This window comes from Eriocheir sinensis, chromosome 14, assembly GCF_024679095.1.
Source record: "Eriocheir sinensis breed Jianghai 21 chromosome 14, ASM2467909v1, whole genome shotgun sequence".
Classification (NCBI taxonomy): Eukaryota; Metazoa; Arthropoda; class Malacostraca; order Decapoda; family Varunidae; genus Eriocheir; species Eriocheir sinensis.
The window spans coordinates 8,701,448-8,718,613 of record NC_066522.1 but is presented as its reverse complement, the minus strand read 5'-3'; the positions used below and the strand labels follow the sequence as shown (position 1 = coordinate 8,718,613).

The following is a 17,166-nucleotide window of genomic DNA, read 5'->3' as shown; positions in this document are numbered from 1 at the left end:
TTCTGCTCCTCGAGGGCACCACTGGCGTGCGAGATGCATGAAGGCGAGGTGAAAAGAACAGTAAGAAGAGTTGGCTGGAATGGAGTGGGAACTTAGGAGAAATATGGCCAGAAGCTTGAAGGCCACGTGCCCCATTCTCCTTGGCCGACTTTACCCGTGTTGGCGCATGTGCATTTCAGCCGTTGGAACGTAATCTCTCTCCTGAGTCTCCTTTCCCCGCCTCTACGCCGTCATGCCACTCCCTCAACTCCCGCACACTTCACTCAGCTGATCACATTCGGAAGTTCAATCACATGGAGTTATTTCTTCCCGCCTGTACGCCTCTCTTCCACCATATAGTAGTTGCGGCTCCATGAATATTTAGCTCAATCAGTCAATCAATCAGTCAATCAGTCAGTCCACTCCATAAACCACCTCAACTGATGGTAACCTGCCTTACACACTGCATCAAGAAACTGTAAACCTCGATGGTGCAGAGGCTGTGAGGATCTTGGCGCTCGGAGAGGTTAAGACTAATTAAAGAAACACTAGCAACATCTATCAATGACACGCACTCTGGTAATAACGTCTTGCGGCAGGAAATATGAGCTTTAAGAGAGGAAGTTAGGCAGTTGGAGGGCATAAAGCAGCAAGTCAGTCAGCTGTCGGCAGGTTGGAGGAGGTTTTCAAGATAATAGAGCAACAACAGTTTTTCCTAGAATCAACCAGTATTAAAGAAAGCCGTAAGAATATGGTGATGAATTGGACTGGCGGAGGAGGAGGACGAACCGGGCGATCTGGACGAGGGTGGCGCAGACAACCGGATGTCATTGAAACTTTGATCGAAACGGGTGATATGGAGGAGGAGAAAGTGTAGAGAGTGGTGCAGACAGCCGAATGTCAATGAAACTTTGATGCCTCAGCGTGGGAGAATAAACGTACGGAACAAAAGAATACCAGCAAGAAACGACAACTTATTGTTCTTGTGGAGGACGGAATTCAGCACAAAAATACCATGCGGGTATCAAGAGACCTGATAATGTTGGAATATATGTTTCGTGTCCCACTGAAAGATGGAAGTGTGATCGATCGGTCTTGTCCCTGTTGTTTGAGTCACTATGAAAGAGATTATTATTCTCTGAAAATGTGTTCAGTGAATATAAGTGGAATAAAAAATATAAGATCCCAGCACACTGCATTCTTTACTAGCGCACCGTGTAGCGTGGCTGTTCGAGATGAAAGACGCATATCAGATGAGTGCGTCAGGTTTCAGCGTATAGAATAAGGCAAAGACAGGCCAGTGTAGAGGTGGCGTAATGATGTTAGTTACATATGCATTAACGCTGTATTTAATCGAAGTCGAAATGGAGGCAAAGAACATAATACTGGTAGAAATGTTCGTGGGTTCCGGTGTTAAGCTGGCGGGAGTGTACTCACCGGCTGAAGACTCGCCATATTACGACCCGTCACTGCTCGGAGCATGTAAAAGACGTATTAGTGAACACTCCCGGTCGAGTGCAGCTGAGCAAAAACTACAGAATGCCAGCAGCTAATCACGAACACTGTGGTAATTTATCGCTCGAACGTAGACACTTCTGACTCTCAGCAGTACAATTGTGTATACCGAAGTCCAGTTACATCACTACTATTCGTAGGCTGGACTTCGGACATAAAGCAGGCCATCCCGGGGTCAGATCAAGCTCCGGGAGGCACGTGACTATCACGACGTTACTGGATCGCTCACTAAACCCATGTATTTCAAGTAGTACGGAGAAGCCCTAGTTATGGAGCAGTGAATTTTACGACACTCAAACACCCTGGAGAACCATGCCTCCGCCAGTCCTCAGCGCTCTCACCGGTAAGGAAAGTATGGACGCAATAGCAGAAGGTTGCAGTATCATAGAAAGTATGGTGCCCGAAGCGAGAGAGTGTAGCAGTAACCCCTACAAATAGCCGTGTGCTCTTCTCCCCGGTGACAACAGAAAATGGAGTGCTACAGCGCAGACTCTCTTGTTTCGTCGTGTTAGTGTTTTTATTGTCGCGTCCGTGTTTTGTGCGTCCTCATTGTTTGCTTTTCTTGTTACTTATTTATCTTCTACTGTCTGTCCTCGTCCTGCTATAGCTTCATTATACATATTGTTCCACACATATACCAACACTTATATGTCATCAACACTACACAACATTCACATACACGCATATACACTCAACAACGTCTTTTGTGTGTTTTGTTTGTCCTAATGACCTGTATGCATTTCTGTAATAAAATAACCTTGACGTTTATTGGATTTTCCTTTACCCGGGGACCAACAAGCAGTATGAGCAGTCACTACCACCACCAAGTTCATGGGAGTAGACTCAGCCACGCCGAAAGACACTGCGGGAGCCTAACGATTCCTGGATGATATGGAAAGGAATTGTTTCGTCTGGTAACTATGTAGATACGAACATGCACATCCAGAAGACAAAACAAATACTAAGCTTTGAAATGGACGATGAGAGAGTGCAGGAAGTTAATATAAAATAATTTGTTTTCCTCTGTATTTAATCATGAATATTACCTTTACACTATCACTGTAAAATTATTCTGTATTTTTTTACATCTCTTTACATAAGTGCATTGCTGTCCGGGTTCCTGCATGCATTTTATTTTTATTTCACTTTCGATATGCAAAAGTTATTGTCATTTGTCATTAATCTCACGAAATAGATAGTCTGACAGGTGTAGAGATAGAATGTTATATAAAGGGGTAAACATAGATTGGTAGGCAGCAACGAATGGGCGGCTTGATGGATATTACATTATAATCACGTTGTTGTTTTTTGTATTTTCGCTGCTTTTCTTTCATTCAAATCTCCTTTTCCGAATAGGGAATTACATTACCCTCTATGTATATCGATGGATGAATCATTAGGTGTCAGATTATTTTTGTAACATGTTTATTTCCGATTGCAAAGATGGATTCATACGTCCGTCCATATATACATAAAAAGACTGATAGAAAGGTAGATACATGTCGCTTCAATCACTCACTTTTACGTTGATTGGGTTGTTTGTTTGTGTTTTCGTGTCCATTTACGGTTTTGCATGTGTCGATCCATCCATTTTTCATTTGAATGCTGGAATATGAAACCGCCACTTTTTTTCTTTTTTTTCCCTCGAGTCCCTTGTTGGAGGGGATTGTGGAAGTACTTTAACCCCTCATTTTCTTTTTACTCTACTGACACAAACTACTTTTATTGCTTATGATTTTCTTTTGGGCGCCTCTTTATGACCCCAGTAAGAGTAACCATGAGTATTCGGCGTGTTTCATTTTTTTTCTTTTTAGGTTTGTGCTTTTGTGTGTTTCTGTTGTCTTTTAGTTTTATCTTGTGTGTGTGTGTGTGTGTGTGTCAACAACAACAACAAAAACAGTAATGACAACAACTGCTACCATTACCGCCAACTGCAACAACTGAGCAAATCCTACATCACCAACACTGTTATCACCACCACCACCACCATCAACAACAACAACAACACAAACACCGACACCAACACACCAACACCTCAAATACACACCAAAATTTACACCCACACGACACCAGATAGCAACAGCACGCTGACCAACACCAACACCAAAATCCCACCCCCACCACTAACCCCTCACCACACCCATACAACACCTCCACCTCGCCCACAGCCATCACCACCACCCACACCCACTCACCACACCCACACATCACCTTCCCCACCTCTTCCACAACCATCACCACCACCAACACCCACCCACCACACTCACACAACACCTTTAACCACAACTACCCTCACCAACTCTCACTCCCACGCACACCCTCCCACCAACCACCACCACCACCACTATAGCATCCAGATCAGCGTTTCTACACCCGCACCTCCGCCACTAACGCACTTAGGGTCATATTCTTAAACATTTCGACGCCCAAGCACACGTAACTGACTTGGGTTTCGTAGGAGTGTTGGGAATTTGCAGGAGTAGTTTTATGACCCTTCTGGAGGTTTGATCATTCTGTTGTACCCTGAACCTATAAAAACACTCATTAGAACGCGATTGCTCTCCTTTTCGGCCTTTCCCGGGTGGAGTGGAAAAATTTGGACGGCTTTTCCGATACCCTACGCCCCTGTCCACCCAGCAGTGAATGGGTACCAGGTGTTAATCGGGGGTTGTGTCCCGTCTCATGAAATCTGTTCCCTTCTATAATTCCTTCCCCTTCGGTCTCTCTTCGGCATATGACCACAGATGTTGCGCCGACTAAACGAAACTTTCTTTTTCCTTTTCGGCCTTTGGAAATAGTTGATGTGACTGGTGGAAGCTTCGTAGAATACCATCCTTAAATCAACTCCTGCACCCCCACTACAAAGATTCCCCCCCATCCCCCCCACCCCCACCAATACCACTACAATCACTACCATCACCACCACCAGGTCGAGGCCGTGGACGGGGACGAGTGTGACGCCGGGACGTTGGTGTTTAGTGTGGCTGGTGACGGCGTGGATGACATGTCCCCCGCCGACGCCTACTTCAGCGTTGACCCCCACAGCGGCACACTGCATCAGCTGAGGGTGAGTAGAAGGAGGGGGAAGGAGCGAAGGGTTTGAACAGCAGTAGACAGTAGAAAGGAAGTAGGACGGAATGGTAGGGAAGGGAGGTGAGTAAGAAAGGAGAAAGGAAAGGAGTGTAAAGAATGAAGAGAAAGGTTATAAGGAATAGGAAGAAGAGGAAACTAGAGGAAAGGAGTGGAGAGAGTAAGAAATAGAAGGAAGAAAGGAGGATAATAAGGAAAGGGGAGAGGAAGGGGAAGGTCGTTAGGAATAGGGAGAAAGGGGAAAGGAAGGGGAAGGTCGTTAGGAATAGGGAGAAAGGAAGGAAGTAGAAGGAGAGAAGCATTGGAGGAAGGAGAGGAGCACTGGAGGAAGCGTAGAAGAGTAGGGAGAAGAGAGTGAGAGGGGAAGGAAGGCATGGGGAACAGGGGCTTGAGAGTAAGAGGAGAGTAAGGGGAAGGTAATTGAAAGAGGGGAGAAAGGAAAGATAAGGAGGAGGGGTTATGGAAGGAGATGAGAAAAGGAGGGAAGGAAAAAAAGAAGAGAGTGAGGGAAGGGAAAGAAAGGGTGTGTGGGAGCATCGCCATTGTGTGCTTTTTAATCATCTTTTTTGGCAGCCTTGACCTGACTTCTCTGTTGGAAAAATAAAGAGGAGAGTAGGTTGAAGGTTGCTGGAAAGGGGTAGAAAGGAATACAATGGAGGATAGATGGAGGAACGTGTGAAGTAAAGGGGGAGGAAGAGAAGATGGGCTAGGTAAAAGAGTGGGAGAGGAGAAAATGCAATGGGCAGATAGACAACACGAAGGAGAGGGATTAGATAGGAAAGGTGAAGAGTAAAAGGAAGAGTGGGAGAGGGGAAAGGAATGAAAGGGAGGAAGAAGGGGGGAAGGATAACGTGCAGGAGGGTAGTTCAATGGACGGAATGAAGAGGAAGAGATAAAAGGGAAAGGATAGGAGGAAAGGAAAAAGTAGAAGTATATGGATCGCAGAGAAAGAGTAGAGCAGTGAAGGGTGAAGGAAAATACAAGGGACAGGAGGAGGAGGGAGGGCGGTAGGGAAGGGGAAAGAAGGGTCTGAAAGGGCGTTTTTTTTTTTTTTTTTTTTTTTTTTTTTTAAAAAAAAGGAGGCAGCTCAAGGGCACAAAAAAAAGGAAACAATAATAAAAAAAAAAGCCCGCTACTCGCTGCTCCTAAAAAAGAATCATAAGAGGTGGCCGAAAGACAGGTCAATTTCGGGAGGAGAGGTGTCCTGACACCCTTCTCTTGAAAGAGTTCAAGTCGTAGGCAGGAGGAAATACAGATGAAGGAAGATTGTTCCAGAATTTACCAGCGTGAGGGATAAAAGAGTGAAGATGGTGGTTAACTCTTGCATAAGGGGTGTGGACAGTATAGGGATGAGCATGAGTAGAAAGTTGTGTGCAGCGGGGCCGCGGGAGGGGGGGAGGCATGCAGTTAACAAGTTCAGAAGAGCAGTCAGCGTGAAAATATCGATAGAAGATAGAAAGAGAGACAACATCGCGACGGAATTTAAGAGGTAGAAGACTATCAGTAGGAGGAGGAGAGCTGATGAGACGAAGAACCTTAGACTCCACTCTGTCAAGAAGAGCTGTGTGAGTGGAGCCCCCCCACACGTGAGATGCATACTCCATCCGAGGGCGGACAAGGCCCCTGTATATGGATAGCAACTGCGCGGGGGAGAAGAACTGGCGGAGACGATACAGAACGCCCAACCTCGAGGAAGCTGATTTAGCTAGAGAGGAGATGTGAAGTATCCAGTTGAGATTTTGAGTTAAGGATAGGCCGAGGATGTTTAGTGTTGAAGATGGTGATAGCTGAGTGTTGTCGAAGAATAGGGGATAGGTGTTTGGAAGATTGTGTCGAGTTGATAGGTGGAGAAATTGGGTTTTTGAGGCATTAATGGGAAGTGACGTATGGAAGAGAGTAAGGAGGATCATAAAGGGGGAAGGGGGAAGAGAAGGGGAATGGTGAGGCTGAGAGAGGTAGGGATTCTGCTAAAGTTACGAAGAAGGAAGGTGGAAGAGAAGGTAGAAGAAACAAGAAACGAAAGAACAGGAGAGGAAGAGGAAAAGAATAAGATAAAAACACAAAAGGGAGGGGAGAGACAGAAAGGAAGATAGTGCAAAGAAGGAAGTTAGGAAAGCCGGTAGCTAATGGAAGAAGGAAGAAGAGTAAGCAAAAAAAAACAAGAGGAGCTGGGCTGAGCTGGGCAGATGGAAAACAAGACAAAGAGAAGAGAGGGAGGGAGAAACGGAGGGAAAGAAGGAGTGAGAGAAGGAAGGGAGGAAGGAGGGAGAAGGAAGCAGATGTGGGATAAGAGGAAACCAGAGGCGAGTTGAAAAACGAAGCTTTGGTGAGAGGAATGATAAGCAGGAAGGAAATGGAACGAAGGGAGGAGGAGGGAAGGGAGCAAAATAAGAAGAAAAAAATAGTAAGAAGGAAGGGAAGTGGATGGCGAAGTGAATGATAATGAGAAAGGAAGGGTGAAGAGAATGAAGAGAAGGGCTAAGAAATGGGAGGAGAAAGAGAAAGGAAGGGAAGAAAATGAAAAAAAGGAATGGAAGTGGATAGGGAAGAGAGGAAGAAAGGAAAGGGAGGGTGAAGAGAATGAAGAGAAGGGATAAGTAATGGGAAGAGAAAGAGAAGGGAAGGGAACAAAACAAGAAAAAAAATGGTAAGAAGAAAGTTAAGTGAATGGGGAAGAGAGGAAGAAAGGAAAGGAAGGGTGAAGAGAATGAAGAGAATGGATAAGTAATGGGAGGAGAAAGATAAATAAAAGAGAGAGAAGTGAAAAGGAGTGGGTAGTAAATAAATAAAAAGAAGAAAGAGGATAAGGGGAGGAGAATAGGAAAGGGAGATAATTAATTATAAAAGGAGGTGGAGCTAGGAACACATAAAAGTTAAGGGAGGAAATGAGAGGAAATAAAAATAGATAAAAGAGGAAATGAAAAGAAAGAAAGAATACATCAAACATTAAGAAGAGAGGAAAGGAGGGGAGGAGAGGTAGGAAATTAGGAAGAACAAAGAAGAGTAGAAAGAAGTGAATAAGATAATTAGAGAAAGAGGAGGAAGAGGAAGTAAGGTAAGAGAGATAAACTGAAGAGAGAGAGAGAGAGAGAGAGAGAGAGAGACTAATATAAACGTGACGGGAGGTAAGACGAAGTGATTAGTAGAGGAATGAGAGGAGTGAGAAGCAAAGAAAGAAGGATTAGAAGGGGTGGAAGGTAACTTAATCTTGTGAGAGAGAGAGAGAGAGAGAGAGAGAGAGAGAGAGAGAGAGAGAGAGAGAGAGAGAGAGAGAGAGAGAGAGAGAGAGAGAGAGAGAGAGAGAGAGTAGTAAATCCACTTCATTCATTTCCGCCTTCATCCTTAACCCTTGCCCTCATCCTCCAGGCCATCTCCACTCAATCCCTATCATCCACATCAATACCTTCTGACTGGCTTTTGGCAAACATGAATCCTTCATTTAAGGCAGGTGACCGGACTGTCCCAGCCAATTATCGCCCCTTCTCACTAACATCGATTCCATGTAAAATTTTCGAACACATAATACAGAAACACATAATGAATCACCTTGATACAAACAACATCCTTACTGAATGACAACACGGCTTTTGACATAAACGCTCATGTGAATCGCAACTCATTACTACTACTACATGATATAACGAGGCTATTTGACCGACGTGATATTAAACAAGTTTACTATCGTTTTAGATTTTGCCGAAGCCTTCGACAAGGTTCCGCACAAACGACTGACACTAAAATTGAAATACTACGGTATTTCAGCACCTTTACTTCACTGGATCGCTGCATTTCTTACTAGCAGGACTCAACGTTTTTTTTTAAGATTTATCCCCTAGTATCACTAGGGGAATGGGCACTTGTCCGAAGACGGCCCGTTAAGAGGGAAAAGATGGCTCCTTCCCTGCACGAGGGAGCACGGGCCTGTGCAAAAGGCGGCCCGTAGCAGGATGCCGACAGACCGACTCTATCGGCGATCGAAATCTAGCCGACCAAGTCGGTCTGTCGACGAGGACTGGCGTGTCTCTGAATCTACGTGTTTTTCTTGACGGATCTTTATCTGACACTGTGACTGTTTCTTCAAATGTCCCACAAGGCACTGTTCTTGGTCCTCTTCTTTTCCTCCTATACATTAACAATCTTCCGCTGTCAACATCTAATTCTTCCACTAGACTGTTTACTAACGATAGTTTACTGTTTAGAGCAGTAAAGACTAATGACGACTGCAAACTACTACGAAAAGACCTGGACGCCCTTCAGCGGTGGAAACGCACCTGGCAGATGCATTTCCGCCCAGACAAATGTAAATTTATAAGATTCACTAGAGCACACAACCCCATCCATCGCACCTACACTCTTCATAATCCAAAACTTGAATCTATGCACATACACAAATACCTCGGTGTCCACCTCTCCGCTAACTTAAAACTCAACACTGACATAATTGTACCATATCAGTAGGCGGTGGCTGAGTGGTTAGCGTGCGGGCTCCACATTCACAGCGTGGTGGACGACGTGGGTTCGAATCCCCACGCTACCACCTGGGATTTTTCAGTCACCGCCGAGTGGCCTAAGACTACCAACATGCTGTCCTGAAGACCACCCATCAACCCGGACTCCAGAGGAAACCGTCCAAGTGAATCAAGAACGAGTTCCGGGGGGCAGCATGAGCCAAGAAAAGATGGCGCCACTATAAAACACTTGCCTGCGCCTTGACGGGCTGGGGCCGACTACCATCCAGGCCCCTCAAGAAAGCCTACCGGCGCTAAAGGCTGACACGTAAAAAAAAAAAAAAAAAAAAGTGTCACAGCTAACCGAACAGTGGGGTTCCTGAGAAGATATGTACATTGCTGTACGCCTGACATAAAACACATATCATATAACACACTTGTGAGACCAACACTAGAATACTGTTCCACGGTGTGGGATTCTTACACTCACAGACATTGATCGGTTAGAGCAAATCAACACCAAAGCGACTAGGTTTATTACAACCAATTACACTCGAACGCCTGGCATCACAACACGGATCAAACAACAGATAAACATGGAACCTCTTCACATACAGCACACAGACTTACACTTATGTACAAGATCACAAACACTCACATTGACATTGATCCACATTCATACATACACAACGCAACAGTCAACGTACTTGTAACACACACAATCAAAAATACCAAACATATCACACAAACACTGACGCATACTACAAACACTCATACTTTCCACGCACCAAACGTGGCTATAACAGTCTTCCCCAACAGATTTTAGACTGCGGTACAACAGACTCGTTCAGAAAATAAATACACACTCACTCGTCACCACAACACACCACCACTAACAATTACACTTGATTCACTTCCCTCCCCTGCACACTCGGCTTCCCTTTCACCCCAGCATCCAACCCAAATATGCATATTATGCACCTGTACAGGTGCCCTGCGCATTATTCATCAAGTTCAAGATCAAGAGACAGAGAGAGAGAGAGAGAGAGAGAGAGAGAGAGAGAGAGAGAGAGAGAGAGAGAGAGAGAGAGAGAGAGAGAGAGAGAGAGAGAGAGAGAGAGAGAGAGAGAGAGAGAGAGAGAGAACATAAGAACATAAGAACATAAGGAGTCTGGAAGAGGCCGGTACCTCTATACAAGGCAGCTTCTGTAAGTCTAACCCCACCTTACCTCACTCTCATGTTAGATCAATAGGTGATTTGTTTGTTAGTTAGTTTGATTGTTTGTAAGTTAGTTTGATTGTTTGTTAGTTAGTTAGTTAGTTAGTTTGTTTGTTAGTTAGTTAGTTAGTAGGTAGTCAAACAGCTGTATTATCGTTAGTCAGGTAGGCAGTTGAAGTTTAATAGTTAATATTAGAGTTAGCTAGTAGGTCAGTTAGTTAATTTTACTGTATTCTGTATATATTTATTTATTTATTCATTTATTTATTTCCTCTTTTTTTTCCTTTCATTTTATTTTCTATTGGTATTTTTCTTTTTCATTTCTTTTCCTTTTCTCTTTCTTTTTTTTCCTTTATATTTTCTTGCTGTTGTTGTTTTTTAAGTTCTTTTTTTCCATGTCATCCTTTATTTTAGTGTTCGGTGGTCTGGATGAGCCGCTTTGCACCCACAAGAGACCCGCCCATAATAATAAAGGTGGATGATGTTTGTTATATTGTTTTTTCTTAATGTTTTTTTTTTCTTTTTATTGCTGTTGGTTTTCTTTCTCGCTGTTTTTTTCGTTCTTTTCTTTTGGTTTCTTTCGCTTTCTTATGCTTTTGCTGTTTCCTATCATTCTCTTTTCTCGCTGCTGTTTCGGCATGAATGAAGTGTAAAAAATGGACGGATAATAAAATGTGATAATGTGATGTTGATTAATAAGGGTGCTGAATAAAGGTAAAATAGGGTTGGATCTCATAAAGGGAGGCAAGGTGGTATCGTAAGGAATTCAGTAGTGTTCGTCATTTTAAAAGGAGAATTAGGGCTTTCGAAAGGGTGTTCAGTGTTTGGAAAAGTATAGAATGAACATTTAACCCCAGATCAAAAAACTTCCTTTCAAATCCTTCCTCTCTTTACATTTCCTTTTACACAGTTTCCCCTCTCCTTCTTTGTTCCCTTTTTTCCGTCAATTTCTTTTCTACCCTCTCCACTCCTTTTATTTATCTTTTTTTTTCTTTTTTCTTCCCATTCCTTAACCCTGCTCTTCATTCTCTACACAATTCCTTTCACACACCAAAGCCCAGCCTTTCATGATCCCCCTCGTCTCTCCCTTCCCCGCAGGCGTTGGACAGAGACCCGCCCGAGGGAAGGAGTGTGTGGAGGGTGAGGATACAGGTGAGGGACGGCCAGGTGCGGAGGAGGAAGAGGAGGCAAGAGGAGGAAGGAAAGAGGACGAAGATGAAAGAGGAGGAGGAAGGGGAGGAGGAGGAAAGCAGGAACGAAGGGACGAAAGTAAAGAGAAGCCACGAAAGCAACAACATCATCAACGACAACAAAAACAGCAACAGCAAAAACAACAACTATCAAAACTTCTTCCCAAAACAGCCCCAAAGTCTCCAAGTACGCGCAGACAATCCTGAAAGTAGAAATGAAAATCGCCCAAAAGATCAAGAGGAAAAGAGGAAGAAAAGTAGTAAAGTAAATGAGGAAGAAGACAGAAAGAACCCGAAAGGCGCAGAGGAAAACGACGAGGACAGTCAAGGAAATAGAGAAAAGAGACATAGGTTCGAAGAAAACGGAAGTCAAAGAGACGAAGAAGAAGAAAGGATGATCCCGGGAGAGAGTGGCGGAGAGGAAAACCGAAATAGTCATTCTGTTAACGGAAAGTTTAACACAGATCAACGAGGAAGAGATGGGGGAGGAGGAGGAGGAGGAGGAGGAGGAAGAGGAGGAGAAAGCAGAAATAGAGAGAAAAGAGGAAAAGACGAGGGAAGAGAAGAAGCAAGAGTAGGAAAATCATGGGTAATGGAAGGAACAGCTCACAATTCAGAAGGCGGAAGCGAAATAGGAGGAGGAGGAGGAGCAGCAGCAGGAGGAGGAGGAGGAGGAGAAAGACTTGGAAATAGAAACGAAAAATGTGAGGGACGTTTCTATAGTAACAGTGGAGGTGAAGATGATGAGCAAGGAGGTGGAGGTGACACGGAGAAAGGCAAAACAGGTGGAAGGGCTCGTGTTGACTCTGGTGAAACTCCTGCTGGTGGTGATGGTGATGAGGATGAAGATGGTGATGAAGAAGAACTTGGAAGCAGCAGTGGTGGGAGTAAGTGCGTGGCGGAGCAGGACGGGGAGGTGGCGGTGCATGTGGAGGAGACGGTGGTGGTGATAGACGTGAGGGACATCAACGACAACGCTCCGCACTTCCCCCTCACCACCACCTACGGGAGGGTGCTGGAGAACGGGCCTGAAGGTGAGTGGTGGAGCTGGTGGTGGTGGAATACATGTAGTGGTTATGGTAGCAATGGTGATGTGGGTGGTGGTGGTGATGCTTGCAGTGGATGTAGTGTTCCTGGAGTTAGTGGTGATGTTTATAGTGGCAGTGGTTGTATTGGTGGTAAAGGTAGTTGCAGTAGTAGTAGTAGTAGTAGTAGTAGTAGTAGTAGTAAAAGCCAAAGTAGTAGTAGTAATAGCAGTACGTAGTGTTGGTTGTTAGTGTAGCTGGTTTACAAATGACGATAAATGTTTTGAAATGTACTTTCTCTCTCTCTCTCTCTCTCTCTCTCTCTCTCTCTCTCTCTCTCTCTCTCTCTCTCTCTCTCTCTCTCTCTCTCTCTCTCTCTCTCTCTCTCTCTCTCTCTCTCTCTCTCTCTCTTCGACAACTGACATGACCAGAAGTTTATCACGCCTTTCATCTTACGTATTACTTTTGCAAATGTCGTGAATGTTACGTGTGTGTGTGTGTGTGTGTGTGTGTGTGTGTGTGTGTGTGTGTGTGTTCCTATTTTCAGTATTATGAGGGATAAATTAATGGGTGTACTTTGAGCACTTCCAGGTTTAGTTGCCTCGACGAAATTAAAGCAAAACATTTGACGAAGAGAGAGAGAGAGAGAGAGAGATGGAAGGAAAGAGAAGAGAATAAAAAATGGAAAGGGGAATAATGGAAGCTGAAAGATAATTAATTCTGAACTCAGGCTTGACACTCAGGGACAGACAGACAGACAGGTTTAGAGCGTGAGTGATTTCTCTATTGTAAACTCGCAAAAATCATTTCTTTCCCCGTCACTAGAGATGATTTGATTGCCATTGCCGGTCGAAATTAATTGATGGATTAATATATTAGCACATAGACTCTGTATTTATTTACTTACTACTACTACTACTACTACTACTACTACTACTACTACTACTACGGATACTCTGCTACTACAAATACTAACTATATCAGCTACGAACGATAACAAAATGAACAAAAACAATAACAGCAATGATAATAATAATGATTGTAGTAGTAGTAGTCAGTAGTAGTAGTAATTAGTAGTTGTAGTAGTAGTAGCAGTAGTAGCAGTAGTAGTAGTAGTAGTAGTAGTGAATACTAGTGATGATAATGTCTCAGTTTTCCTAGTCTTTCATCTCCCTTTACCTTTTCCTCCTCCTCCTCCTCCTTCTCCTCCTCCTCCTCCTCCTCCTCCTCCTCCTCCTCTGAAAAGTGGCAAATGTCATTCAGCGTTGCCAAGTGTAAAGTCATGCACAGTGGGTTCAGAAATAATAACCATTCATACAATATGCGTGGGCAGCCACTGCAAGTCGTGCGGGAGGAATGCGATCTTGAGGTCACCATCAGCAGTTGCCTGAAACATCCAAAGCACGGTAAAAGAGCATGTAACAAAGGCAACACTATAGTCGGATTTAGAGCGAGGAACTTCAATTGCAAGACGCCGGAAGTAATGTTATCCTTGTATAATTCAATGGTAAGGCCTCACCTCGTGTATGCGGTACAGTTCTATTTGCAGGAAGGACATTGAATTACTGGAAAATGTTCAACGACGCGCTACGAAAATGATTCCGGTCTTAAGTTAAGGGCTCGACCGTATGAAAAACGACTCGGGAAACTAAACTTTTTTTTTTTCACTGGAAAAGAGATGTTTAAGAGAAGCTTTAATTCAGGTCTTCAAGTACCTGAAGAAGTTCAGTATCGTCGATCACTCTAAATTATCTGAATTACAAACCAACACAAGAACTAGAAATAACGGTCTACCAATTCAAGCAAGGCGATGCAATACGGACATTGGCAAGAGTTTCTTCTCAAACTGAGTCACCCGTCATTGGATGAATCCGAATACCATCAACTCCTTTAAAAATCGAATCAGCTGTCATTTCGTTGCATCAGGAGTAAACTGAATATGAAGTGCTTTCATCTGCTCTGCGGGCACCAAGTGACTGTCGAGCAGATTAAATCACCAGAGCAGGCAACCTCGTAATGAGCCAATAGGCTTTCTGTAGCCTGCATCTCCATGTTTCCATGTTTCCTCCTCCTCCTCCTCCTCCACTTCTTCCTCATCATCATTCTCAATCCCACCCTCCTCTATTCATTTCCTCTTCATCTCTTGTTCGTGCTCTCCTCATCTTTCTTCTCCCCTCTCTTTCTCTTAATTATCATTAGTTATCCTCCTCCGTTTTTCTCTTTCCCGTCTTTCTCATATTTGTTTCCTTCCCTTTCTCCTTCCTCCTCATCCTCATCCTCATCCCCATCCTCGTCCTTCTCCTCCTCCTCATCCCCTTCCCGTCACCTGCTTCCCCTTCCTCTCTTTCCTTCATCAATAAGCCAGATGGCGCTTTGCCGCTGTGCTCATTTCCGGCGCCTCAGCCTCGGAGAATCACGACTAATTAATCCCGACACTTTTTTTGCGTGTGTGTGTCTTTGCCTTCACTGACTTTGGGGGAATTTATGAAACGGAAAAGGAGAAAGTAAGAGAGGGAAAGTGTGTGAGACGGAAGAGTAAATGAAGAGAAAGAAGTAAGAGAAATAGATGAAAAATAAATAGGCTGAAAACAAAAATAAATAGAAATGACGAGGAATGAGGAACAAATAGAAAAGAATGAGAGAGGGAGAGTTTGCGGGACGGGAGAGTAAAAGAAAAGAAAAAAGTAAAAGAAATGGATGGAATATGAATAGACTGATGACAAAAATAAACAGATAAAAAGGAATGGGGGACAGATAGAGAAAAAAAATGAGAGAAACTGTGTGAGGACAAAGAAAAAAAGGAAAAGAAAAAGATGATAAGGTTGAAAACAAAAATAAACAGAGACACAGAGGAAAGAGAGACAGACAGAGAATAAATGAGAGAGAAAATGTGAGGCACGAAAAAGAGAAGGAAAAAAAGAAATATGAGAAATGAATGAAAGAAAATTAGATGAGGAGGAAAGAGGGAAAGACAGAGAAAAAATAGAAAGGAAATTGTGTGGGACGAAGAAAAAAAGGTAAAAGAATAAATAGGAAAACTGAATGAAAGAAAATTAAGTTGAACACAAAAATAGCAGATGAGGAGGAAAGAGGGACAGATAGACAGAAAGAAAGACAGGGTGACAGAGACCTTGACGGATAGACAGACGAACAAACAAACATACAGAGACGGGAGGACAGACACGGGAGGATAAATAAACAGGAGAAAACTAGTGAAAGGATGAAAGCAGAGAAGGAAAAAAATGTGCAGACTAACTTTATTAATCTATGGAAGTTGATAAAATTAGAGAGAGAAATAATTAACTCGGCTTTTAGAGACGATTGAGCGTAAGTGTGTGTTGAATAACGGAAGAAAACTAAAGTGACGGACCTGATTATTATTTGTAGTTGTAGTAGTAATAGTAGTAGCAGTAGTAGTAGTAGTAGTAGTAGTAGTAGTAGTAGTAGTACCAGCCATCATATCTACGTTAAAACAAAGGAAACTTAACCTGAATTTCTCTGCAAAGTAAATAAAAAATAAAGAATCATCCATCATCCTTTATGTGTTGGGGTTTTGCTGAATTACAAGTCTCGAGTTTTATTTCCAAAGCAGAACCAAAATAACGCATGAAAAGAAGTATATATATGTTGCCTTTGTTGTTGTCGTGGTTGTTTTTGATGGAATATGTCCCTCGCCATTTCATATTATATAACCCAGAGCAAAGAACACACACACACACACACACACACACACACACACACACACACACACCCACACACACATATACACATATATATATATATATATATATATATATATATATATATATATATATATATATATATATATATATACATATATATAAATATAAAGATATATATATATATATATATATATATATATATATATATATAGATAGATATATATATATATATATATATATATATATATATATATATATATATATATATATATATATATATATATATATATATCTATATATATATATATATATATATATATATATATATATCTCTCTCTCTCTCTCTCTCTCTCTCTCTCTCTCTCTCTCTCTCTCTCTCTCTCTCTCTCTCTCTCTCTCTCTCTCTCTCTCTCTCTCATAAACTAGCTTATTAGCAAACAACATAGGGCGGACATTAATGGAGCTGTTTTTTGTTTATCTATTGCCAGTCCGATTCAGGTCAAGCTTGATCCGGTAAATGGGAGATGCTTATTAACGTTGGTGGATGCCTGATTTTTATAAGAATGAAGAAAAATGAAAGCTCGATTTTGAAATCCGTAAATCTTAAAATTAAAATGCTTTAAAATCTTTGCGTCACAATCTCGTCAAACCTTGAAATCTCCCAATAATGATATGAGGCAGTGAAGAACGCGATCAGAATGTTGAAATTTATAAACAGAAAAACTTTCCGATCTACACCCGATGTCATGGCAGTTTAGCGACAGATCAACAAATCCAGGTCATCGGTTCTTTTTTTTTTTCTTTTTTTTTTTTTTTACGTTGTGGCCTATTGCGGCGGTAGGCTTCTTCCCGGTGGATCCTGATGGTCGGTCCAAGGCTTCTTCCCGGTGGGTCCTGATGGTCGGCCCAGCCCGTTCTGGCGCAGGCGAGTGTTTATAGTGGCGCCATCTTGCATTGGCTCATGCTGACCTCCCGGACCTCATCTTTAATCCTGGAATCTAGAGTCCGGGTTGATAG

General features: G+C 42.8%; 1 protein-coding gene across 1 annotated transcript in view; it reads left to right on the top strand.

The window, feature by feature from the left end:
- LOC126998314 (putative neural-cadherin 2) overlaps positions 1-17,166 on the top strand; it is a 154,397-nt gene that overhangs the window by 41,379 nt on the left and 95,852 nt on the right. The window contains exons 5-6 of the mRNA XM_050859800.1: positions 4,424-4,561; positions 11,350-12,475. Coding sequence (XP_050715757.1) covers positions 4,424-4,561; positions 11,350-12,475 — 1,264 coding nt within the window. The remainder of the gene's footprint in view (positions 1-4,423; positions 4,562-11,349; positions 12,476-17,166) is intronic.